At 40.0% G+C, this 24,620-nt stretch overlaps 1 protein-coding gene across 7 annotated transcripts in view; it reads left to right on the forward strand.

Annotated features, from left to right (window-relative positions):
* Positions 1-24,620, forward strand: part of exoc6 (exocyst complex component 6) — a 51,897-nt gene that overhangs the window by 11,880 nt on the left and 15,397 nt on the right. For 4 of the 7 annotated variants that reach the window (XM_046853516.1, XM_046853517.1, XM_046853519.1 and 1 more), the window contains exons 2-18: positions 1,077-1,248; positions 3,519-3,566; positions 3,681-3,771; positions 5,203-5,248; positions 7,399-7,603; positions 7,811-7,963; positions 8,955-9,023; positions 12,447-12,530; positions 12,615-12,661; positions 12,744-12,864; positions 17,310-17,381; positions 17,544-17,641; positions 17,745-17,850; positions 17,940-18,049; positions 20,468-20,579; positions 20,659-20,793; positions 21,383-21,562. In XM_046853516.1, coding sequence (XP_046709472.1) covers positions 1,077-1,248; positions 3,519-3,566; positions 3,681-3,771; positions 5,203-5,248; positions 7,399-7,603; positions 7,811-7,963; positions 8,955-9,023; positions 12,447-12,530; positions 12,615-12,661; positions 12,744-12,864; positions 17,310-17,381; positions 17,544-17,641; positions 17,745-17,850; positions 17,940-18,049; positions 20,468-20,579; positions 20,659-20,793; positions 21,383-21,562 — 1,849 coding nt within the window. Of the gene's footprint in view, positions 1-1,076; positions 1,249-3,518; positions 3,567-3,680; positions 3,772-5,202; positions 5,249-7,398; positions 7,604-7,810; positions 7,964-8,954; positions 9,024-12,446; positions 12,531-12,614; positions 12,662-12,743; positions 12,865-17,309; positions 17,382-17,543; positions 17,642-17,744; positions 17,851-17,939; positions 18,050-20,467; positions 20,580-20,658; positions 20,794-21,382; positions 21,563-22,502; positions 22,533-24,620 lie in introns of all 7 variants that reach the window. The other 3 variants (XM_046853512.1, XM_046853513.1, XM_046853514.1) reach the window with 1 other exon arrangement.

Genomic DNA, 24,620 nt, shown 5'->3' on the forward strand with positions numbered 1-24,620 from the left:
TACTAAGAATTACACATGAATAAATCCGTTTTTACCGACGCAAATCACATCGTTAACTTTAATGTCGATGCGCCGATGCAAATCTCAGAATTTTAACCACAATTACCGGCATTTGGTACGCCAAGTGACAATTTGTACATTGAGCAAAGCTACAAACCATCACCTTTTTTTATTATTAGATTTCCTGCATAGTAAATGTCTGTACAGAACTAGATTTTGAAACGTGTAGAAATGTTAACATGATCATCTACTGGTATCTTGCTGAAATTCTTAGCATCACAGGCACATTTGCAGGATGTGGTCATGAATACTTTACTATTAATAAAAAAAATCACAATGGTATTTTTAAATATTAAATATATGAACTTTAAATATTGGAAACGAACTTTCGCTATTGAAACAGTTATGCTAATACAGATCTTGTTTGCTTGTGCAGTTTGTTTCTTAAGGTATAGTTAAGGATTGAACAAATGTGCACTCATTTTGTTTAAATAAATTAAACCTAGACCATATATCCAATGTAATGGGACGGCTGACTTTTCCAGCCATATTTGGTTATTTCCCCAACTGTTACCGCAAAGTTGGAGACATACAATTGTCTAGGACGTCTTTGGATGCGGTAGGATGAAAATTTCCCTTCACTTGAAATAGGAGACCCAAACCTGATCCGGCAGGACAGTGTCACTGTGCACAAGGGAAGCTCCATGAAGATATTCTTTACATGGGCTAGAGTGGAAGATAAGTGGTCTGCTATAAAACCCTGTTGAACACCTTTAGGATGTATTGGAGTGCACCCCAGGCCTCCTCACCTCAACTACCTGACTTTGTGGCTGAATGAGCACAAATCTTTACAGGCACACACCAAAGTCTAGTGGAACATCTCCCCCAGAAGAGTGGACGTTATTATAACGGCAAATGGGGAATAAATGTGGAAGGTTCAAAAAGCTCATGCGAACTTTTGTCCATTTAGTGTACAATAAATTGCAGGTGTTTCATGTAAAAAAAAAAACAATTCATCATGCTCACGTTAAAGAAAGCACGTTCCTAATAAACATCTAACTATACCTCGTTTTCAGATCCGTGTACGATGACCAGCCGAACGCACACAAGCGGTTTATGGAAAAACTGGATGCACGAATACGGAACCATGACCGAGAGATTGAGAAGATGTGCAACTTCCATCATCAGGGATTCGTCGACGCCATCACAGAGCTCCTGAAGGTCCGAGCGGATGCAGAGAAGCTGATGGTAAGCTGACTGGTCACTTTAATACAAGCTTAAAAGAGGTCTCTCCATATTAATAATAATACCATGTCTCTGAATATTAGAAAATTTGTATTAGCGAGAATCCTGATGGGAGAATGTGTGTGGCAACTGATTTTATAGGTTTTGTGAGCTTTGCTGGTATTTCATGTAAATATTAAATGTTAGCAGTCAATGGAAAATATAGTCGAGTGCATCAGGTTTAATGGAAACCTGGTTTTTTTTTACAGAGAAACGGTGAGAACGGTGATTTCAGTGGCAAAGATTGAATATGGTCTTCAGTATACTTTATTCTTTTCATTCATCATTTTCTATGTTTCCCTTTCGGTGATGGTTTATGAATGCGCTGCCTGACTTGAGTGGGAAGAGGCTTAACCTCCCCTTTGCTCTTATTGCCTACTGAGATTTGGCTCTGTAGCTTCCTGACTAGAAATGAGAGACTTTTTAAGAGCATTCTGGATGCAGTTTGTAGTAACAGTTTGGGAAAGAAAGGCATATGGCTGGAAAAGGTCAGGTGTCCCAGTACATTTTTCCATATTTTATAAAACTAGTGTACAAACATTTAGAAACAGATTTTGAGGTGTGTATGTGGGGAAAATATGAAAATTGAGTAAAGCAAATGAGCAGCACATTTAAAGTCTTGGTCCGTCCACATGGTCGGTATTGATTTGAATTCTTCTCAGCTTCAGGAATGTCAGAGGCTTCAGGGCAGGATTAAGATGGCATTCAAGCTCCATTCATTTGCCGCCCTCGACGTTAAACAGAGTTCACCGAACGGGTCGTGAAATAGGTGGATCTGTTTACCAAAAAGTAGCAGGTCTTAAATTGATTTATTTTCCAATGATTTCAAAATTTCTGTTTTTAGACGGAGTCTCAGGTGTCAGCGCTTTGTAAAAGTGATGAAGCTGTAGTTTCATCTTATAAATCTGTAGTTTATTCACAGCAAAACAAAACAAAAACATGTTTAAACTGAGAACGTATACCATTTTAAGGAAAATTAAGGTCATTTTTGGATTTAATGGCTGCAACAGGTCTCATTAAGTCGGGACGGGGCCATGTTTACCAATGTGTAGCATCACGTCCTTTGTCTGTATACATCTGGGAACGGAGGAGACCAGTTGCTGAAGTGTTTGCAGAGGAATGTTGTCCCATATGGGTTTGATACAGGATTCTAGCTGCTCAACAGTTCGGAGTGTCCTTTGTTGTATTTTTTGTTTCTTGCTGCGTCGAATGTTTTCAAATGGTGAAAGGCGGGAAAGTTCAGCATCCGGACTCTTCAACTATGCGTCGTGCTATTGTAATAGATGCAGTTATCATTGTCTTGCTCAAATATGCAAGATATTCCTTAAGACGTTTTCTGTATGTTCTGAAGTTTTTTGTTAGAGCCAAAATGCACTTTTATCGTAAAAACATCTTAAAAGGTTTTAGCACATGCCACTTATTTGTAATGCAGAAGCTATATGTTTATGATCTGTGGTAAAGCTTATGAATGGCAACCATGAATTTAACCTATAAGCAAAAACAATGATGAGAAGTTTGGAAGCTGCTCCGTGCCGAAATCGGAGGCCAACCCTCTTTAGCTCTCTTTACACATCTGAGAGGGGAAGATGCACAGGGAGTGTCTCACTAAAGCTTTTAATTATATAAAGCATATTCAGATAACAAGAGGGCAGACCCTGCATCAGCGGGGTCACCGTACCCTCTTTGTCCGAGGATTAATTAGAGTTTTAATAAACCCAGAAATGCCCTTTCTTATTACGATGACCTAATGGGATGTGTGCTCTGTGGGAAAGTCCACGGTCACGCGGTCCCTTCACCTTAATCAGCTACCCGGCGTTTTCCAATCAGCTAAAAATGTACAGAATACGAAGGCTTAATTACCAGAAAATGCAATCCGTTTCTTGAATGGCTCATAGAGCTCATTGAGGTTATCAGAATGGGGCCCAGTGGTCAATTGGGTCATCGATTTGAATTGTTTGACAGAAGCCGGAGGAGCAACCGGAGTTCAAAAATCCCAAGTGGAATCGAGAAGTTTGTCACAGAATCTGTTAGAAAGGGCTGTCATAAGCGATTATCGCGCTTAATAGCTCTGCGCCGAACAAAAGTTCATGTTCCCGCTGCACAGTTTAATTTGAATTTGCATCCCTTTGTTCCCGACTCCTCATCAAGCATGATCTGATTATGAGGGTGAGCAGCTACAACGGTGCCATTGTGCATTTTTTTTTGGCCTAACCAAAGTGATCTTATGTTTTAAGGGCCAAGTGACCGACACCAATCGAAGACTTCAAGACGCCGGGCGAGAGGTACGGTGCTGCCACGGGCGGCTTTTCCAAACACTTTCCACTGTTTGATAGGACCCACCGAACTGTCTTATTAATTACGAGGGCTCTGTTCTCTTTGACCCTCTCTTATATAAGGTGACAACTCAGACAGAAGAGGTGATTCGCTGCAGGGTTCAGCAGAGGAACATGGCCACAACCGTGGAGAAACTGCAGCTCTGTATTCCGGGTAAGATTCGGGATTTAGGACGGTCGCATAACCACCACACACACACCTTTTTATCACATTTTAATACAGTACAATAACAAATGGTCATAGGTTTTTAATGATAATGATAGACTTCAAAATCAGTCCATTTTATTAGCGCTTCAAAATGATCAGGTACCCAATTACAGCACAGTTTCTCATCCGCCCTTTCGTCTACCTATACAGTAGTTTTTAATACTTCATTACAGCAGGATGCATCTAAATGCTGTAACTATAACAACTACTCAACATACATTTTAAGTATAAAGACATACACTATATAGACAGGTTTTTAGACACCTGTCCATATGTGCTTTGTGAACATCTCATCAGAATCAGAATCAGAATCAGGTTTATTGGCCAAGTGTGTTGACACACACAAGGAATTTGGTTCCAGCTGTTTGTTACTCTCAAAAGTACAGACATAAATAAAAACCTATACATGACAAAACAGACACAACAAGACAAAAACAGACTATACAAGACAATACAGACAATACAGACAATATAAGACAGTAGATATTAAATCCCCATTTTTCTGGTATAATAACCTCCACTCTTCTGGGAAGGTGTTCCAGTAGGTTTTGGAGTGTGCTTGTGGAGATTTTTGCTCATTCAGCTACAAGGGTGATAGTAAAGGCGGGTACTGATGTAGGTGAGGTGAGGAGGCCTTGGGTGGAGTCAGCGTTCCAATTCATCGCAAAGGTGTTCAATAAGGTTTAGGTCTGAGCTCTGTAGCAGGCCACTCAAGAGTTTCCACTCCAACCCGAAAAACTCATACCTCCATAAAGCTGGCTTTGTGCACAGAGACATTGTAACTGCTGAAGCAGGTTTGGGTCTCCCAATTCAAGCAAAGGGAACATGTTTCAAAGAAACTTTATACAATTGTGTACCTCCAACTATGTGATAATTGTTTGGGGAAGAAACGCATTCGGCTGGAAAAGTCCCAATATTTTTGTCCAGGTTGGAGAAAATAAACATGCTGAATAAAGAGACTTGACGAGAGAGAGAAAAAAAAACTTGTAGTAAAAATGCTGCGTAATGATTGAGTATATGTCAAGGACTCACAACTCCATGTCTTTGTTCAGACAGGATGCATCAGACTGAGGCTGAAGTCAACCTCTGGGAATTTAAATGTGTTTGCATTATTTTAATATATTTCCTATCATTTTATCATAGTCAGGTAGATTTCTTTCAAACGGAAACATGGAGCTGACCAGCACACTGAAGCTTTTACGCGGGTTAGCTAATGGGTTTGTGTTTCCCTGTGTGAGAGATGTAGGGGATAAAACGAGTTTTTCAATACTTCATACTTCAATACTTTTTTTTATTATTAATGTAAAATATTGAATGTGATTATTGTTGTATATGCAAATAATATTTTCCCCTGTCCCATGTTCTGTCTCTGTACAGTTTTGGAAATGTACAGCAAATTGAAGGAACAGCTTGAATCCAAAAGGTAACAATTCTTATCATCCTCAAATGTGTTGTTTTACCATGTTTTTGTTTGAGGTAAAAATTTTGTTTATAAAAAAACCAGATAAAAGATGTAAAGCTACATCCAGAGAAGACTCACAGGGTCAATGCAAGGTCACACCGAACCTCAAAATAATGACCCTCCTTTGTCCATTAGCTCCGTCCCGGCCGGTCATAACACATCATCAAATGAGTAACCTATTCAAACGCAAGGACAATTGACCTTGTATGTGCCCTTCTTCACAGCACTAGCCTACAGCAGCTCGCCCATCGCAGGCCTCTTCCAAATGGAGTCAATTAGCACAGCGCGTACTTGCGTTAATGCGCGGGTCGCCCCCTGCTCGCTAATGGCTCGGCCGGGACCTGCTCTATTCAAGCGGTGACGCTTTCACGCTAATGCTTCCTGGGAAGGGCACAGAGCTCGATCTGGTGCAAACATTAGTTAATGGGTGTATTGAAAAAGCTGAGTGGAATGAAAGTGTCATCAGGAACATCATTAGGAAGAAATATGAGCATATATTGTGGATCAGCTTCACTTTTCAGCTTAAGTGTTTACTTATATGGATGATCAGGAAATGTCTGCTTAATGAGAAACCGTACAGGTATTGCAGTGACCTAGTGCCAGACGCTATTATGAGTTTAATGGACAACATTTGTGCTTTTATAGACTGTATATTGTACATTCAGCTCTTCTTAGATCCACAATCACTAAAGAGTAAATATCAAGTAACTATTAAGTACTATGGGTGACTAAAGAGAATCCAAGTATAACCACAGAGATGTATGTATTTTTTATGTGTTTATAACTAAAAATATTACACTGTGGGAACGGAAATGGATCTCGCTGGGCATAAATTCATGCAGACAGAAGTAATACGATAATAATAGAAGGATATTTCGGTTGAGCCAAACTGCTTTTAATGCAAGGTTGTCCATAGATGGTGCATGACACCCCTTCCTAAGAGCACTGCCCTCTTATAGCCCTAGTTAGAGTTCAACCAATGAATCGGTTTTGGCGATTAATCAGCACCGATAGTCCATACCGTTTTCTGGCTTGCATCTGTTGCTGGAGCAACCGAAAAGGAACACTGTCATTACAAGAGCGGCCTCTAGAGGCGAATAACTGACACCACAGGCTGTTTTAAACACTCGAGACTGTGCGCTGCACGGAGAGCGTTATATAATATTTCTTATTTATATTTTTTAATTATATAATTATAAATTCATATTTTCATTTTGCACATTTTCAAGATTCAGTACTGGTTGGTTTGTTTGTTTGTTTTTAATAATGTTTAGTACTACTTTACATAGAGTGTTTTTGTTTTTTAAAACCAGTATCCATTTTAAAAACTATTAGGTGATCAAACGGTTATCGGCAAGTACCATCCAACCTAGCTATCGGTATCAGTAAAATCCACGATCGGTCGACCTCTAGTCCTGGCCATGGATGGCTTTGGTATCATCAGAATATATCAATCTAATGTTAGAAAAATCACGTTAAAAAACCACAGCTTATAAAACCCCAGCTTTAAATAAAGGCGTGTATCAAGACGGACATGGTTGTAAAAGGTTTGTGGAAACCTGATTAAAATATGCTTTTTGAACTTTACAAATGTGGTCAGAGCTCTATAGCAGGCCACTTAAGATCTTCCACAAAGTCTTCCTTTTTGCATGTGAAAGGCTTTAAGCTATATTTGTGCTTTAGATACATGGAAAAGAAATTTCAATCAAGTTTACAGTTAGTTTAGTTATACATGTTGGGTTTTCTAAATACTTCCACATGATATTTTTGGAAAAATAGACCTTCGTTGCACTTTACTTGTATACTGGAATTAAAAGACACAACATATGGAAATATTATAAATTTTTCTCCAAATTGTACCAAATTGCATGACTAACTATACACTTGCTCCACAATTGCTTTATCATATTTGCACTGTGAAGGAAACAGTTTTAGAAATCATTACTGTGATTTCTAGTGCGATTGTATTGACATTAAAGTACATGACCATGATAAGTTTCTATTGTGTGTTGTAGATTCTCCACTTGCCTCCTACTTCACTTGTTAGATAAGCTTTAGCTTATCGTGTACTTGAGTAATGCCCTTATTGACATTCTCGATCTCTGTCCTAGATACTACGCTGCACTGAAAACCATGGAGCAGCTAGAGAACATTTCTATTCCTCGAGTGAGCCAGTATCGTTTTTGTCAGATCATGGCCGAGACGCTGCCTAAACTCCGCGAGGAGATTAAGGAGATCTCAATGTCGGACCTGAAAGACTTCCTGGAGAGTATCAGAAAGCACTCGGATAAGATCGGTGAAAATACAATGAGACAGGTAGGAGAGTGTGCTTTTTTTTAGCTTTGCTTTAGAGTTACAAATGACTTTATAATATACAGAGAGAAAAAATATATAATAAATGAATTGAACCTCATTAAACAAAGGCGACAGAAATGCATTGTCTTTCCAGGAGTAAGTTAGTAGTTCTTTGTGACCTTTTGCTACTCAGTGAGTTTTTCCATCCGGTCTGATGTTCTGTTCCAGGCTCAGCAGAACAGGACGTTTATCAGCGCTGTGCACAAGCAGGCGAGTCTCGGCTGCGCTAAACCCCTGTACAGCCTCAATGGCAGAACATCGCTTCAGCACAACGGCCTGGTTGCCGAGGAAGCAGTCGACGAAGAGGAGGCCGATGAGGAAGTATGGCAGATTTGGTTGTTTTAAAGCAGGGGTCCCCAAACTACGGCCCACGGGTCGAATATGTCCCGCCCCCACATTCGAATAATGTCAGAGACAAATATTGAAAATTGATTTACTCATATAATATCTGTTTGATTATGAAGTTTGGCTTTCAAAAAAATTGATTTTAGTAATTAATAGATGTCGAGGCACTGATAGTTGATTGCTGGAACTATCAACTATTGGCAAAAAAATCCATACCGATAGTTTTTCCGGCTTCCGGTCGGCTGTCATTCCATGAGCAGCCAGTAGAGGCGAATCACTGAGGCCCGTGCTGTTTGTTTTTACACGTAAGATGTCCATAAAGAGCGCTTTATTATTATTTATTATTTATAATTTATTAATTTAAAAACTATATTTATTTACTTTGGCACATTTCCATGACACAGTACTGTTTTTAGTTTTGTAATAAACTTCAGTTCTATTTAAGTGTTATGTTTGTTTTTATCTATCCATTTTAAAATCGGTTGATCAATCGGTTATCGGCAAATATAATACAAATGATCAGTAACCTCTAGTTATTACCGTAGCCTAATCATTTGTTAGATTCACCCACCAATAATATGCATATGCATTAGTAAGTAAATGATTTCAATAGCAGTGAATATGAAAAAAAATGTCATTATGATGGTAATATCGCTTTTTTAATAGGTTGTTTATCTGTTAAAACGTTATGCTCATTTGTCTGTATGGTGCATAACAAAATAAACTAATCTTACTTTAGGAGACATAATAAATACATTTTAAATCATCATAAAATCTCCACAATAATACTGGTAGTCAATTTTCTGATACAGATCAACCCATTAAAGAAAGGAAAAATGTTGTGGCCGTTACAGACAAAAGTTTGGTGACCCCTGTTTTATCTGTAGAGTTCACTGTCACAAAAGGGAGTGTTTTGCTTTGTCATAATGTCAAGCTTATGATCTATGTTTGATTTTTCAATTCCCAGGTGTTAACAGTGCAGGATCTAGTGGACTTCTCTCCTGTTTACCGGTGTCTTCACATCTACACCGTTTTGGTACGTCGCACATCCCCAGTATTATCTACCCCACCAAAGGAGTTTTATGAAGTTATGAAAGGATGTTCCATTGAGAGACATTCCTGCTGAGTTCACTGCTCAGTCATTTCACTCTGTTTTGACAATGAATTGCATCTCTACAAAGTAGCTCACCAAACTTGAATGGCTTCTACTGGCAGGGGGATTTTGATAGTTTAGACTGGCGTTCTATGTCTATTGTTTCTCTCCTGAACCCAGTGCAAACTATCAGGAGTTTAGAGTGGCTTTATTATGGCTTTGTTGCACTTCACTATCACGCATTTCGCTCAACACTAATCCTGTGTCCTTAAACACAGTGGAAATAAATGCAGGGAAACACTCCAGAGTCTAATAGGATTGACCGATCCGTAACCTCCACTCGTGAGAAAGGCCTGAGATTTGGGCATAGAGGTTATAAAACTGCTCAGTCACTGAGTGGCGGAGAGTTCAGTGGCACAAGCTTGGCCCACGAATGGCTCGGTTGATGACAACTGAGGGGCTTCGAATTATAGATCTGCAACAAATTGACTAGACAATTGACTGAATCATTTTTAAAATTTTAATGGCAGTTATGGATGTACAAAATGGTGGTACAGACCAGGTCTATGTTCCGATTCTATTGCTTAGTCTGGGTTTTGGTGGGTTTTTTTTTTTTTTGCTGTATGGTCATGGTATGAGTTCTTGTATTGAGTCTCAGGCTAAGTCTATACTAATCCGGATTCGTTTGAAATGGCGTTTTTATTCTAAAAACCGCACTTAACTTTTCAATCGTTTCCCAAGAGTTGCACACTGGAATGTGTATTTTAATGTATTGTGCAGGAGCAAATCATAAGACAACGTGTCATTGTTTTAAAAAAAAACTTCCGTTTTCAGAGTCAAGTTTATTTCTATAGCACTTTTTACAACAGACATTGTCTCAAAGCAGCTTTACGGAATGTAACAGTTAAGGTGAACGATGTGTGTTTATCCCTAATGAGCAGCCGTGGTGTCTGTGGCAAGGAGAAACTCCCTTAGATGTTATGAGGAAGAAACTTTGAGAGGAACCCATCCTTATTTGGGTGATATCAAGACTGTGATTATAGTCATTAAGCAATACAGAACACTGGAGAGTGAGAACTAACATGAGCACTGGAATGTGAGATTATGAGTAATGTCCATTCTGCAGTCTTATACAGTCATTTGTGGTTATGGAACCAGGAGCTACTGAGCAACTCATAAAATAGCTCAACATTTGCCAACCTTTAGAGGAACCAGACTCAAAAGGGGAATCCATCCTCATTTGGGTGACATCAAATAGTTTTCAAAAAGCTACTTTTTTCCTTGTCTGAAAGAAAGTCTCTGTGTGGACTTAAGTCCAAAACAAAGAGAAAAAATTTCGGTTTTAGTCCTTAGTCTTGGTTTGGGTCATCATTGATTCGACTGCTTTTGATTTTGCTTTCGGACTCTTTTGCTTTGTCTTGTCTCAATTTCAGTGCTAAGTCTTGCTATGGGTGCTGAAATGAGTCCCAGTGCTTAGTTTTGGTGTGAATTTGTAGTCTAAATCCAGGTCTCTGTGCTGTATCTTGATTTCAGTCTGTGAGATTAAGCCAGGTGCACACTTTGTGATTTGATCATCTTAGACAAATTTTTAAAAATGCTAAAAGATTTCTATAATCTAAGGCTCAAATCTGTTCTCTCTGGTGCGACATCGTTTTATCCTCCAAGGAAATTCTGAAGATTTCAAACACTTTTCCGGCAGTGGGACTTCTCCAACGCCGACCGTCACACCATTAACCAGCAGGAGCGCCGAACCTGATGATGCAGTTACCGCGCAACAACTTCAAACCAACTCAGGGAAAAAGTGTCGAAACGAGTCAAGTGGGCAATACAGAAGGAAGAGAAACTTATTGAGTTATGCAGGGAAAATGAGTGTATGACGTTTTTATTATCAAGGCATGTCAGGAAAATTAACCTATAAATTGTTTTTATTTGCTGCTAGCTACCATTAGCCAGAGAATGCGGGTCTGAAAGTGTCAGTGATTGATGATGTCAAACTTCGAACGAGCTTTTTTGTTGTAATCAGTTTTTGACTGTAGCACAGTCTGACGTTATGACAACTGAGATCCTACAGTGTGACATGAGGATCATGTTACAGTCTGACAAGCAACAAACGCAAGGACTATAAAAATATCGCACAGTGTGGATTAGTCTTTTGGGTGCACCGTCTTGGTCTGGGACTTTGTTTTGGTTAGGGTATTTTATTCTCATTCTTGGTCTGTGTCTCAGTAGTTAGTCTCAGTCTCATCGTCTGGGTCTTGGTTGCTGTCTCAGGCTTTGTAATAGTTTCTGGAAACGTTTTTCATGCCTTTCACATTCTCTATTGGATGTGTCATCAGTATAACTTAATGATGTTTTTTCATTCGACAAAACACTAATGCTAATCATGTAAAATGGTCCAAAAAACATCATTAAATTCCAAATGAATTACACTTCACTTCAAGAGAATGGTGAGCAATGACCGCAATAGGTCTCGATTTATCAGCTCAGTTGATGGAAGACTATCTGTAGTTTTTGCGACAAGTCTGCACTGTTGCAGAATGTCTTGTTGCAGCCAACGTAATCATTCAGCCCTTCAGCTCAGTTCAGAAAAAGGTTAGGTGTTATCGTGAACATGCTGGGTAGAGAAATGACGAATTGGTCTGCTTCCAGCTGAATGATTTATTATTACTGTGTTAGAAAAGAAACCTAGCCAGACTTGTGATGTACCTCGCAGTTCTTTCACTCAGCACTGCTTGTCCTCGTTTTCCCCAGCTGTTAACCCTGGCAGCTCTCTCTCTCTCTCTCTCTCTCTCTCTCTCTCTCTCTCTCTCTCTCTCTCTCTCTCTCTCTCTCTTTCATACAATGATGTAAATGCACATTCATGCCAAAACATGTTGGTCCAGGTTTTAGCGCACTTCAACAACATATTTTGATGCGATTCACACATCATATTCCTTTGGCACCACTCACACATGCCTGACACACCTGCAATTCTGCTGGCAGCCAAAAGTGGAAACTCCCACTTCCAGAGTTTATGATTATAGGAATTGTTGGACGCGTTCCGCTTTTGCCCCCACCTTCTTATCCGTCTTACTCACTAGACAGAGGGTAAATCTGTCATCACAGGATGCTCAAGTCACCACAAAAATACCTCTTTCGTTAGTTTTCTAGAATGTTTTCTAGATTGCAGTGTGGGAAAGGTGTTTGTTTACACCCAGTAGGTGGCAGTAAGGTGGGAGCTTGGATATCTGTATTAATGTATTAATTGTATTAATCTTCTTGTGTCATTTCTTAAATTATCATATGCTCATTAAACCACATTTTTATTTTAAGGCGTGTTGTGTTTTCTCCATTTATTACTTGTCACCTGTCGTGGCTCTTTTCTAGGGTGATCGAGAGACGTTTGAAAATTACTACAGAAAGCAGAGGAAGAAACAAGCAAGACTTGTGCTGCAGCCCCAATCAAACATGGTGAGTATCTTCTATATCTTCGAACATCACCACTCTAGTTATTAGTAAGCCGTTCCTGAAATGGGTTTCTTGTTTTGTTCCCAGCATGAAACAGTGGAGGGCTACAGGAAGTACTTTAACCAGATTGTTGGGTAGGATCCCACTTTCACTTTATTAACCTATGTGATGATACATTTCCTGAACGCTGGTGATGAATCGTTCTTCTCTTTTTAGGTTTTTTGTCGTGGAGGACCACATATTGCATGCCACGCAAGGTTTAGTCACCCGGGCGTTCACGGACGAGCTGTGGAACATGGCCCTGTCCAAGATCATCGCCGTTCTCCGCACACACTCGGTGAGTAGCAAATATGTTTACGTACAGTGTACACCAGGGTTGTGTATCGGCAAGAGTCTGGCGATACGATACATATCACGATACAGGGTTTGCGATACGATACATTGCTATACTGTAAGCAAGGCGATATATTTCGGAATATTTCTTTGGGAATAGGATATCATTTTAGGAAAGCGGTCATTACGAACACCACCATATGCAAACCTTAGCACAGTGGGATTTGCATTTGCATTTAAAATGACACTGCTTACCCTAATCCCTTAAATCTACCCATGCCATGAATCCCGTACCAGCCTTAATCATAGCACACCTCAGTGGCATCAAGTGGGATTGATGATGATGATTGTAGTATATTATTAGAATTTGCATTAGTATTAGAAGCATGATCTGATCACTAACTGGTGTTTTACATCTAAAAGCTACAATCCTAGGGAAGAAAGAAAATGAAGAGCGAGAAAGACTATTACTTTTTCTATAAAGGTAGAGAATGCAGTCTAGGAAGAAAACTGCATTCGGGGCTGGTAAGTCAATAGTGGTATTACTTCTGGTGAAAGTTTTACCCATAATCGCTTTTACTACAGCGCCCCCTGGAAACAGGTGGATGTTAACGATGGCATTATCAGCGTGCCCTTATGCTCGTACGTCCTGTCACTGTTTAAGTTCAGAAATAAAAGGATTGCTAGAAAATTTTATCTTGCCTGCAGTAAAGCATGGTGGTGGTAGCATCATGGTCTGGGACTGCATGAGTGCTGCTGATACTGGGAAGGCAAAACATGATGCCTTCCCAGTATCAGCAGCACTCATGCAGTCCCAGACCATGATGCTACCACCACCATGGTATCTCTGCGATGTCATTATGGAGGAGTGAAAGAGGATCCCAGCAACAACCTGTGCAGCTCTGGTTCCATGCCCAGGAGGATTAAGGCAGTGTTAGATATCAATGGTGCTCACACAACACTTTAGACACAGTTTGGATAGGTTCACTTAGGGTGTACACACTTTTGTTGCCAGTTACTCAGACATTAATGGCTGTATGTTGAGTTATTTTCAGAGGACAGTAAATACATACTGCTATATAAGCTGAAAATTGACTACTCTAAAAGTTTGGTATCTATAGTATTGTCCTTGTGACTGGTGTACTCACTTCCTCGCGTTGGGCATATAAACTCAAAGCTAAACAATTGTCATGATTCTTGTGAATAATTATTTTTAATATCGATATTTTGTTTTTGAGAATCACTACAGTATCGGCAAAGAAAATATCGCAATACGTGTATCGATATATTCTTACACCCCTAGCACACACCTTGATTTAATCCCCTTAATGAATGTAGTGAAAGGGGATTTATTTTTGACCCCCTCGCTCTTCCAGCTACCTCTACAGCCTACTCTGAGTCCCCTCTCTCTCTCTCTTGTTTTGTGATTGAAAGTTAGCTAGCAGCAGGAGAGGGCCGGCTTGACCTCTTTGTCCAGGCTGCAGGACCCAGGCTGTGAGCCCCAGCCATGGGGCGTTTGCATAATCCCTCTCTGATTTACAACTGACTGGGCCCTCCAAACACACCGTCAACCCCAGTGGTTTAGAATATTCACACTTAATCTGCTGTTATTGTTGCAATCTGTCCTCATTAGGCCCAACTGACCTCTCCATTAGATCGGATTGAATAGACGGCCACTGAAAAGGCTCACCAGGAAATGGTTGCAATTATCATTCCAAAAGCCTTGTTTTGAAAATAAAAAAAAAAGCAGGGTGGGGGACTAAAGCCTTTTTAATACCGGACCATCCTGATCATGTTGTATTCTAGATTGACCTGAGAGAATCACAATTTATACAGTCTTATAGTGTAAATGTGATTTTTGTTTGTTTTAGAAACAAGGATGCGATTGTATTCGGGAGAAAGTGTACCCCGGGATTTTATTGTGTCTGTCTGTGTGTGCATCCATCCCGGGTTGTGTAAACGGGACGAGGTGTGCTGCCTGAGGTGTGGACTGACGCTGTGCGTCACAGCTCAGGCGACGCTCATTTAGCGTGATGATTTACGCACTCGCAGTGGCAGCCAGAGGCAGGCTACTGCTCCCTATGTCAATGTTTAACAAGGGAACCACGCTAGAGCGAGGGATCATAAATCAAAAAAACAGCAGCACCCATGCCGCATGCCAGTCTGAGGAGGACCTTCCTGTAGACATGGTACACACGGAGGAGCCTTGTTTATGTCGAAAAAGCAGAAGGATGAAGTTATCGGGGTCAAATGTACTGTAGATATTTAATTCTTTCAGGTTTTTTGTTCAATCATTTGCATTTGTGGTATGAAGAGTCTCAATCCTTTCAATTATATACATCAGGGGTGTCTAATCGTTTCCACAAAGTTCCACCTTGAGTGCAGGTTTTCATTCCAACCAATCAAGAGCCACACCAGATAGTCATTGAAAATTAAAATCATTACAATTAAACAGGTAGAATTTGATGTGGCTGGAATGGAAACTCGCACCCACACCGGCGCTTGGTGGAAAAGATTGGACATTCCTGATATGGATGATTTTGGTATCTTCTGGATGTGAGCAGAATTTCCAGTAGTCAGCTTTAAACTAGATATATGAGAAATTTTTGAAGCAATTCTGATTCAAATTTGATTTATTTCCAGCTCAAATCCAAGTCAAAAGAGATGTATGCATGTAAAAGTGTTTCACAATCGGCGCTTCTATAAACGGTACATTTTGAAACCTGACTGGACGTTGTGTTTATGCCAAACATCAAAACCTCTGGACAAAATCTTAGGCGTATTCTCCATGTCGACAGCTCGCCACCTTGATTAGGGCTGATTTATATATTTTTATGTATTTTTTACTTTTATTTTTATGCACAAGCACATTTAGATGCCTCGCATATTCTTACGTGCATGCCCACTAGGGGACACTATCACATGACCCATACTCAAACACCAAAAAAAACACCAGTCACTTTTTGAAAGCATGATGATTATAGCTTTCTTTAAAAAAAGATATAAAATAGTGTGATGTGAAACATGAGAGGAAAAAACCCTGATATTCTCATTCTAGAGAGGAAAATGTATTAAGGCAGAGACAAATATGATCGATAAATTTATAATGTCTTAGAAGTTTTATAATCATTTATAATATGACTATACTTTCGAAATAATTTTTTTGAAACAGCTCCTACTGATAAAGTAAAATGTTACCGATTACAACTGTTATAATTCCTTGGCATGCAACTGTACCATTGTTTACATTTTTGCTACTGTTCACTTTGTCTCTTTACAACAGGTTTATTTTGTGTTTGGTGTATTGTCTTGCGTTGTCTTTGCACTGTTTGCACCAGGTTGCACACGATACACTTTATGTGGCGAGGACACTTACTAGTCCTCAGCCGTGTGTTTTCCGTTTCTGTGATTGTTGTTGTATGTAGCATCAGGGTTCTTGTTTCATTTCGCTGTGTACTGCGTCAGCTATGTATGGTTAAAATGACAATAAAAGCGTCTTGACTTGACTTGTACGCACCTCCTATAGAGAATAGTGCTGAGACTTCACTCTTATGAAGCCTTATGGCACAATGGGTGCACGGTCAGTGGATGAGCCTGTGTATTAAAAAAAAAGCTTTGTGTGTGCAGGCATTCACTAATCCCTACATCCCCCGGGTCAAACACCGCGCTCCTCTCTTCACCCGCACTGCACTTATTCTGATGCTAATGGCTTTTAATGACTCATTAATACACAAGAGTATTTGATCAATAAGTGACTGGCTGCCAGTTAGCGATTTAGAGTGTGAGATTGGAATCTAATCCCATTGAATATTGCTATATAATTTGCCGGTGATTAGGGCGGAAAAAGGCGTTTTTATTTCACAGTATAAAGAAATTTAACGCAGGTGAAAATTTTCCACAGTGAAATGAAAAACTAATCTTCAGTTACTATTATAGCTGATCTAATACGACCTAGAGGTACAAAATCATTTCTGTAGTTAATCCTTTGTGGCCAAATATTTGGTGACATTTTGGGTAAGGACCACATATGGCTGGAAAGTTCAGCCAATACTTTTGTCTATATAGTGTATGTACAAGGGAGGGTCCAAGAAAATGACACCTTCTGACTACACATTTGAGATTTGTGGTATCACATGATGCATTGTCATTTTATTTGTCAAATGGAGTTTCATGTATAATGTTCAATTCAGTAAATAACAAAATTAGGATCAGGTTAAATTGACCAAGTGTGTTGACACACACAAGGAATTTGGTTCCAGCTGTTGACTTTCAAAGTACAGCCATAAATAAAACTATACATTCTATATAAAAACTATATCAATATGATTAATGAAGTGTATATTTTAGAGTCAATACAAAAATATATGACTCATGAAGTCAAAGGGAATATATGCAGGATCTCTAATATTATGTTTTTGCATCAAACACGAATTCTTCCATGTTCCACAGTCCTACTGCAACGACCCTGACCTGGTCCTAGAGCTGAAGAACCTGATCGTTATATTTGCAGACACATTGCAGGTATTTCGCACCTAACGTTTTCCTATCGAGAGTGTTTTCCTTACAGTTTGCACTAGTCGCTCTGCGATACTGTATATGTACACACGATTTCTTAAATCAACAATCGTACGACATTCATGGTTTTGACATGTCGGCTGTTTTTCTCTCGCATCTTGCGACCAGAGTTACGGCTTCCCCGTGAACAGGCTCTTCGACCTGTTGTTTGAGATTCGAGATCAGTACAATGAAACGCTGCTGAAGAAGTGGTCGTTGGTGTTCAGGTAATACGGCGTTTATACTTTAGCCCCTGTGCTGGATCATGGAAATAGTCATTTGAAGCATTTGTGGGTGGGGTTTTCAATTTTTTGTTTTTGTTTTCAACAGAGAAATATTCGAGCTGGACAACTACAGCCCCATCCCTGTAGAAACCGAGGCAGAGTACAAGCTCGTGGTCAGTCGATTCCCGTTTCACGATGCAGAGATCGAAAAGGTTTGTTCAGCTTTCTCAGAATACTTCACCTCACAGATTTTGTGTCATTTTTCATGCAGTTTTGATATCCTTGTGATTTTATTACGCAGCATCCATTTCCAAAGAAGCTGCCCATGTCCCAGTCAGTGCCTCAGATTTACATTCAGGTCAAGGAGTTCATCTATGCCAGTTTAAAATTCTCCGAATCACTACATCGCAGGTGAGCGCACTTCATGTTCACCGAGCAAAATTCTCATAAACGCACACAATGCTGGGTTTTCCACTTTTTAGCTCCAAATGTTGTTTATTATAGGTTTGCTTTTGATGGCTCGATTATAACCACTGAACCCCTCTGTTGGAAAATCAGAAGCGCTTTGTAGGACGCTGTTACGAATGACGGAAAGATTCAGCGATCGACGTAAAACGATCGTGACTTAATTTCATCCACCTCAGTTTGTTAATCCGCACTAACATTTGTAGAATGCTCAATTATGTCCATTCGGTGGCACAGAGATGAGTCCTGTTCCTCTCAAAATTTCTCTCTAATGCTATGGACGCGGTAGATTAAGGCGTTTGGATCAGAAGGTCACGAGTTTAAATCTCAGCCACACCAAGCTACTGCTCCTGAGCCCCCTGAGCGAGGCCCTTATCCTCATCGCTGCTCAGTTGTGTGGATGAGATAAAATGTAAATTGTTTTGGATAAGGGCATGCGCTAATTGTCATAAATATAGATGACATCTCGGGGAGTTTTTCTTTAGCAACGAACTTATAGGCCCTAAACTTATACATTCTGACTTTATAACCGCTTTACATAGCTGCTTTAGGACAACGTTCATTGTTAAAAGAGCTCTACAAATAAAAAAGAATTGAATCTTTGTGTAATTCTAGCAGCTCTGCCTGCATTAGATTTATAGCAGCTACGTGGATATTACATGCAGGCATTCCTCATGAACAGATTTGAGAAATGTGTAAGATTATTGATTTGTGAGGAAACCTTTATTTAGCATTTGTCAATTAGCATGATAAGCTGCGTATAAGTGAGAGGAACAGTTTATAGCTGCTATAATGTAAGTGATAACAGGAACTATAAAGGACATATACCGGCTACATACGGATGCACTTTGAAACTAGTCCACATTATAGGTGTCTGGATACATGCTGTCCGATCTAGAGAGAAGAGATAGAGCTATTTGTTCAAGGTAAAGTGAAAGCTTAACCCTGAGATTATTTGCATTCTTTATCCCAAATGACTTCCATTGCCCAAACAAATCGATCAAGAAGTGATAGATAGATAGGGTTTTTATCACGGAGCATCTGGTTGTCTTTCGGACGGGCTTTGAGCAGCAGCTTTGGTCTTTTGTCAGTCATCTCTTGTCAACTCAAGCCTGCGAAGCTCTTATCTGAAATATAGCTGGAGAAAGCGACTTTAATTGATCCCTCATCAAACTCTCCATGGGAAGCTCCATTCTGACCCATTTATAGCCAGTCTGCTAATATTTGCTCTTTTTAAGTATTTTTCCTTGAACAAGTATTTGGCTTGAACCCTAATTTTGTGGTTCTCTAATTCTAATTAGTACCTTCAGTGAGACCTGTGGTTTCCTGTCAGGAGAAAAAGTGATTGGATGAAGTGTGTGTGTGTGTGTGTGTGTGTGTGTGTGTGTGTGTGTGTGTGTGTGTGTGTGTGGTGGATCTTTCAGAGTCGATCTTTCCCTTGTGGGCAGTCAATGCAAATTACAGCACATTTCACACTCCTCTCTAATTGTTTCTTTGTCATGTTAAGGGAGTGGTAATGAGTGGCCTCTGGACCTCTCTATTGACTGTTTGCTTACCTAAACCACTCCCTTCCAATCAATACACACACACACACACACACACACACACACACACACTCACACACAGTCTGCAAACTATCTGCAAAAGCAACACTCTAGCAGCATCCTGTTAATACTCACACCTAGTTGCTGCTGCTGAGTGGGTTGACAGTAAGAGCTAGGTTAAGGTTAAAGGCTATTTTTGCTCTTTGTGAAACAAGAGCCAGCACAAACACGAGTCCCAGGATATTTAGTAATACGTTATTTTCCACCAACATGAGATCTACACTGATCAGGCATAACATTATGACCAACTGCCTAATATTGCGTTGGTCCCCCTTTTGCTGCCAAAAGAGTCCTGATCCATAGAGCATTAACACCAATCACTTCTTCTGCAATTTGGATCGGACCACACGGGCCAACCTTCTCCGGTTTTCCACTGTTCCTTCCGTGGACCACTTTTGATAGATTCTGACCACTGCAGATCGGGAACATCACACAAGAGCTGCAGGTTTTGGAGACGCTCAGACCCAGTCGTCTAGACGTCACAATTTGGCCCTCGTCGAACTCACTAAAATCATCACGCTTACCCATTATTTCTGCTTCTAACACTTTGAGGACAAAATGTTATATCACTTCCACTAACAGGTGCCATAATGAAGAGATAATCATTGTTTTTGACTTCACCGGTCATAATGTTATGCCTGATCAGTGTAGGTGTGCCAAACAAAGTGCTAATGACACTAGAAATGAATGCTATACAAGCACCACGTGTTGGCTTTTTGCCCCGTACCTTCTCATAACTCGTCCATTTTTTTCTTTTCAGCTCGACCGAGATCGACGACATGCTTCGTAAATCCACCAACCTGCTGCTGACGAGGACGCTGAGCTGCTGCTTACAGAACCTCATCAGAAAGCCTCATATAGGACTCACCGAGGTCAGAGTCACGTTTCTAAACATAGAAACACTCATACATTTTCAGGGAACGTGACGTAGTTACGTGTCTGTTTTTGCAGTTGGTTCAGATCATCATAAATACCACCCACTTGGAGCAAGCGTGCAAATACCTGGAAGATTTCATCACCAACATTACCAACGTCTCTCCAGAAACCATTCACACCACCAGACTCTACGGCCTCTCCACGTTCAAGGTTAGAGATACTCCTGGTGTGTAATGATGGTGTTTTTTTTGCTTCTTTATGAGTGTAAACCAACAAGACGACATCTGGACTGACGTCGTAGTTGCTTCCCCCAGGAGTAAACAAACACTGCTGTATCAATTCCAGATGCCCTAATCGTGTGTTTAATCTTTTTTTTTTTTTTTTAAGATCTGCAATAATAAATTAGTCATTTCTTCTTAAAAGAAGGTCCCATTAAGAACTGCGTTCTAGTTGTGGCATAGTGTTTATCGGATGGGATTAAAGCAGAAGTCACCAAACTGCAAGCCCCCCTCTATTGGAATGCTCCTCTAAACAATATCAGAGGCATATTGTGAAAATGTAATTTTAAATATGTTTTACTCATATCACATCGATAATAAAGGTTGGCTTTCAAAGTAAAATGTCCTTTAATTATTAGCGTAGCCTAATTATTTGTTAGATTACCCCCCTGTTACAGACCGACCCTCTCTATGTGGCCCTCACAAAAAAGAGTTTGGGGACGCCTTGATTATAGGAATGAAAGGAACAAGTATTAAAAAAAAAAAAAACAACCTTCACAAGACAATGTTTTTGTCTTCAGGATGCCAGGCATGCAGCAGAAGGTGAGATCTACACCAAACTCAACCAGAAGATCGACGAGTTCATTCAGCTGGCTGACTACGAGTGGAGCATGGCCGAGTCGGACGGGAGAGCCAGCGGCTACCTCATGGACCTCATCAACTTTCTGCGCAGCACCTTCCAGGTCTTCACACACCTGCCGGTGAGCTTTGCTGAGCACACACAACCTCGTCGCAGGTGTCGTGCTCGTCTGTGTTTAGGTTGTCGTTTTTTTGTGTGTACGTGTGTGTGTACGTGTGTGTGTGTACGTGTGTGTGTGTACGTGTGTGTGTGTACGTGTGTGTGTGTACGTGTGTGTGTGTACGTGTGTGTGTACATGTGTGAGAGAGGGAGATGGACCATTGTGTCTGTCTCACGCCTGTATCTGTTTTCTTTCACTGTAAGCTTATCGTTTTATCGGGACAGGCGAAAATTCCTAAAATTCCCAATGCAGGATTGAGGAAGTGAAAAGATATTCATTTCTAACTTTGTAATACACTGTATGGACAAAAGTATTGGGACCAGCACACTCCAAAATCTTCCCAGTGGAACATTTTTCCAAAAGAGTGGCTGTTATTATTACAGGAAATGAGTAATAAGACGTATGTCCACAAACTTTTGTTCGTACAGTGTATGTGATTTACAGAGGATTACAGTAACAGCTCATATTAGATATTAGTGCTTCATTGTATTAAACAGAACATTTGTAAGCATTCCTGGTTACTTAGAAGCACATCATTCACACGTTATAAGATTTATATGTATATTTCGAAACGATGCAACCACAAATCTAAACGGTGGAAACGGGTAAATTAGCCATTTTTAAACCCATAGTGCTTGCCTGCTTTACTCTCCAGCTCACCCCCACTGTAAAAAAAAACTTAATCAGCCTCCTGTTTGATCTCTGCTGCTTTTTCTTTTGGTCTGGGTTTTTTTTTCTTCTAGGAATGTCTTCTCTCTTTTTCCTCCAAGTGATTGTAGCCTTGTATTTCTTTCTACCAGGCATGCTTGGTTTTCAGACTTTTCTTTATCTGTCCATTTATTGTTGCCATACTTTCTTTCCCTGTCTTGTGTTTTTTTATTTTGTTGGTGGTTCTGCTCAGAATAACACCAATGATCATGCTGCGATGTCGGTAAGTAAACACCCCTCCTTACACACCTTCCCCAGAACTGGTGGGAAAAAGCGCATGCTTGTGTCCGCTGTGTGGACTCGCCTCTAGGCTTGCTTTGCTTCCTTCTTCACATTGTTGTACCTAGAAATGAACCAGATCAAATGTCATGTCCAGCTGATCTGTTTTTCCCTCCCTGACTGTCTTATGTGGATGCCAGAATCTGCTCAACATAGGATGGATTTTCACTTGAGAGGATTTCCGTTTTCAAAGCCTGTCTCGTTGGGGGGTTTTGTTTGTTTGTTTGCTCCAAGTCTCAGGTCAGAATGCAGCCTGATCATTTAGGGGAGATGAAAGGTGTGGTCTGATACATCCTGGGAGATCAAGTAGACCAAATGTCTAAGCATTTCATATACAAGGATACAGTGGTGTGAAAAAGTGTTGCCTGATTTCTTATTTTGTTTGCATGTTTGTCACACTTTAATGTTTCAGATCATGAAACTAATTTAAATATTAGTCAAATATAACACGAGTGAACACAACATGCAGTTTTTAAATGAAGGTTTTTCTTATTGAGGGAAAACTAAATCCAAAACTACATGGCCCCCTGTGAAAAAGTGTTAAAACTGTGGTTTATCACACCTGAGTTCAATTTCTCTATCCACACCCAGGCCTGATTACTGCCACACCTGTTCACAATCAAGAAATCTCTTAAATAGGACCTACCTGACAAAGTGAAGTAGACCAAAAGATCCTCAAAAGCTAGACGAGATCATGCCGAGATCCAAAGAAATTCAGAAACGAATGAGAAAGAAAGTAATTGAGATCTATCACTCCGGAAACGGTTATAAAGCCATTTCTAAAGCTTTGGGACGCCAGCAAACCATAGTGAGAGCCATTATTCACAAATGGCAAAAACATGGAACAGTGGAGAACCTTCCCAGGAGTGGCCAACCGACCAAAATTACCCCAAAAACACAGCGACGACTCATCCAAGAGGTCACAAAAGACCCAACAACAACATCCAAAGAACTGCAGGCCTCACTTGCCTCAGTTAAGTTCAGTGTTCATGACTCCACCATAAGAAAGAGACTGGGCAAAAATGATCTGCATGGCAGAGCTCCAAGACAAAAACGGTTGCTGAGTAAAAATAACATAGAGGCTTGTCACAGTTTTGCCAGAAAACATCTTAATGATCCCCAAGACTTTTGGGAAAAATACTCTGTGGACCGACAAGACAAAAAACTTGAAGTTTTTTGGAAGGTGTGTGTCCCATTACGTCTGGCGTAAAAGTAATACCGCATTTCAGAAAAAGGACATCATATCAACAGTAAAATATGGTGGTGGTAGTGTGATGGTCTGGGGCTGTTATACTGCTTCAGGACCTGGAAGACTTGCTGTGATAAATGGAACCATGAATTCTGCTGTTTACCAAAAAATCCTGAAGGAGAATGTCCAGCCATCTGTTCGTGACCTCAAGCTGAAGCAAGCTTGGGTTCAGCAGCATTACAATGATCCTAAACACACCAGCAAGTCCACCTCTGAATGGCTGAAGAAAAACAAAAAGAAGACTTTGGAGTGGTCTAGTCAAAGTCCTGACCTGAATGCTTTTGAGATGCTGTGGCATGACCTTTAAAAGGTGGTTAATTCTTGAAAAACTTTTAAATTACAACAATTCTGCATAGATGTAACAGACTTTATCGCAGACGTTATCGCAAACTCTTGATTGCAGTTGTTGCTGCTAAGGGGTGTCCCAACCAGTTATTAGGTTTAGGGGGAAATGTAGTTTTGGATTTTGTTTTACCTCAAAAAAAAAAGAAAAAAAAGCAATTTAAAAACTGCATGTTGTGTTCATGTGTGTTATCTTTTACTAATATTTTAATTAGTTTGATGATCTGAAACATTAAAATGTGAGAAACATGCAAAAAAAAAGAAATCAGGAACACAAACACTTTTTTTATATATATAAAAATGTGTATATATATATATAGACACACAATGACCAGGCATAAAATTGTGACATTATAACATTATGAGCGATGAAGTAAATAACACTATTTCTTCCTAATTATAATGTATGTTACGCTTATAGTTTGTTTGTGGGAGATCGCC

The sequence above is a fragment of the Silurus meridionalis genome, chromosome 7 (genome assembly GCF_014805685.1).
Source record: "Silurus meridionalis isolate SWU-2019-XX chromosome 7, ASM1480568v1, whole genome shotgun sequence".
Taxonomy (NCBI): domain Eukaryota; kingdom Metazoa; phylum Chordata; class Actinopteri; order Siluriformes; family Siluridae; genus Silurus; species Silurus meridionalis.